The sequence below is a fragment of the Pterocles gutturalis genome, unplaced genomic scaffold (assembly GCF_000699245.1).
Source record: "Pterocles gutturalis isolate BGI_N339 unplaced genomic scaffold, ASM69924v1 scaffold825, whole genome shotgun sequence".
Classification (NCBI taxonomy): domain Eukaryota; kingdom Metazoa; phylum Chordata; class Aves; order Pterocliformes; family Pteroclidae; genus Pterocles; species Pterocles gutturalis.
The window spans coordinates 1,637-3,690 of record NW_010140307.1 but is presented as its reverse complement, the minus strand read 5'-3'; the positions used below and the strand labels follow the sequence as shown (position 1 = coordinate 3,690).

Sequence of the window (2,054 nt, the reverse complement as noted above, 5' to 3'; positions counted from 1 at the left end):
CCTCCCACCACCCCTCACTGCTCTCCCGAAACCAGACCCGCAGGGTGAGTGCAGGAGGCAGGTCCTGACAAGGATCGGGTCTTGGGTTTTAAAGGAGCTCCTTGTGTTTCGGTGCCTGCGCTGAGCACTTAAAGAGTGGCTGGCCCATGACCCCTCAAGGAGTGACGTCTGCTGAGATGCTTGGGCAGCAGAGGAGAACTTCATCCATGCATCTGTCCATCCGTTCATCCATCCCTCCATCCATCCATGCACCCACCCACCTCATTGCAGCCCCTCGTGAGCTCCAATGGGTTCGTTCCCATTTTGCTTTCTGAATACCAGGGTCAGGCAGGAGAGCACTACGGAAGGGATTTCTCCCAGGTGGCCACAGCTCCATTACTTAACCCTCATAAAATTAATTAATTGCCTGGGTACTGGAAGCATTAGTGTGGAGGTGACTTTCCCTGCGAGGGGTCAGGTGCAGCACAAAGGTGGCCACAGCTCCATTACTTAACCCTCATAAAATTAATTAATTGCCTGGGTACTGGAAGCATTAGTGTGGAGGTGACTTTCCCTGCGAGGGGTCAGGTGCAGCACAAGGAGAGGGGCTGCCCTTCGCCCCCCCATGCACACCGGTACCTGCTCCTGGCCGATCTCCACCGGCTCCTCAAAGATGGTCCAGACGACGACCTCGCTGCAGTCGGGGGTGGTGAGGGAGCCCTGGTAGCGGTAGTACCTGGAGAGGTGGCCGGCGTGCGGCAGCAGCGTGCCCAGGCGGAAGGTGGAGGCCAAATCCACAGAGTCCCCTGCGGGGTGACACATCGGCACTCAGCCCATGCCGAGGACACCAGGGGGACAGCAGGGCCACCCCCACCAGTTTCCCCACAGCCAGGCAGCCCCATGGACGGGCAGGTCCCCCCGACCCAACCCTCCAGGGTGCACCCCTGCCCTCCCGCATGGGGGTCTCTCCTCTTTCTGCCCCTGCCCTGGCGAGGAGGCAACTCACCAGCGTGGGAGACGTTCCTCAGCCCCGCCACAATGGTGTTGTAGTTGGTGTTGGGGGTTTCAGAGACCTGCGGAGGGGAGAACAAGTGGCTGGACCAGGGCAGAGCCCAGGCAGGGCAGAGCTGGGTCACCCTGTCCCGCCAAGCATCGCAGGCAGAGCAGCAGCCCCCCCAGACCCACCTGGAAGAAGAAGCCGAGGACGGCCAGCCCGTTGGGATGCCCCTTGGCCTCTGCCAGCGTCCGGTACTTGACGTTGATGTGGACAATGTGAAGCTGGGGAAAGCACGGAGGGGCCAAACATGGGCAGCTGCCACTGGCTGACCCTCCCAGCAGTGGGGTGCTCACCCATGGATCTCCCCAACCAGCCGGGCAGTAAGCCAATCACCCCCCAAAAAAGCCCCCCCAGTCCCATGGACGCTTCCATAGGGCAGCAGCTCAGAGGGTCACACCACCCCGATGAAGCGAGCATCCTTGGAAGGGGGTGAGGAAAGGGGGCCAGGGGGCCCGGGGCACCCACCAGCCTCAATACATAAATTTCACTCTCCTCTGGTAGATAATTAATATTTCAGAGGTACAGAGCCTGTTTCCCCCAGAAAGATCCCGACGCGCTCGGCACAGCGTGCTCCCACTTGCTCTCGCTCGCATTCCCCGACTCAGCGCGCGGGCCCGGGGGGCATAGAGCCTTCAAACCCTTCTGGGTGCCTCCAGCCAGGCAGCCTGGCCCCTGCACGGTGAGGAAAAACCTCAAGTCTCACGTCAGCTGCTTTTTACCCCCCCGGTGCCCCGTGCGGTGGATGTCTGTATCCCCCCCCCAGCGCAAGGCTGTGGTGACGGAGCGAACAGCCAAACCCACCGGTGCAGTGTCACCGAGCCCAGTCCCCCCCGGATGGCAGCCCTGGGACACAACACATCACACCTTCCCATCACACCGAGGACTTGGGCACCCAGGGAGCCCGGTGGGTGCTTTTTCTCGCCTACCTCCATGGGCAGCTGGCGCCCGTCGAGGGTGTGCTCAGAGCCGTTCCCGGCCAGGCTGCCCCAGTGGAAGTGCAGCTGCAGCGCGCGGTACC

The 2,054-nt window shown here is 61.9% G+C and overlaps 1 protein-coding gene across 1 annotated transcript in view; it reads right to left on the bottom strand.

The window, feature by feature from the left end:
- Positions 1–618: 618 nt before the first annotated feature.
- LOC104469165 (carbonic anhydrase 15-like) overlaps positions 619–2,054 on the bottom strand; it is a gene marked incomplete at both ends in the record, with an annotated part of 1,945 nt that continues 509 nt past the window's right edge. Inside the window, 4 exons of the mRNA XM_010083576.1 lie at positions 619–785; positions 986–1,052; positions 1,165–1,257; positions 1,963–2,054. Of these exons, the coding sequence (XP_010081878.1) occupies positions 619–785; positions 986–1,052; positions 1,165–1,257; positions 1,963–2,054 (419 nt within the window). The remainder of the gene's footprint in view (positions 786–985; positions 1,053–1,164; positions 1,258–1,962) is intronic.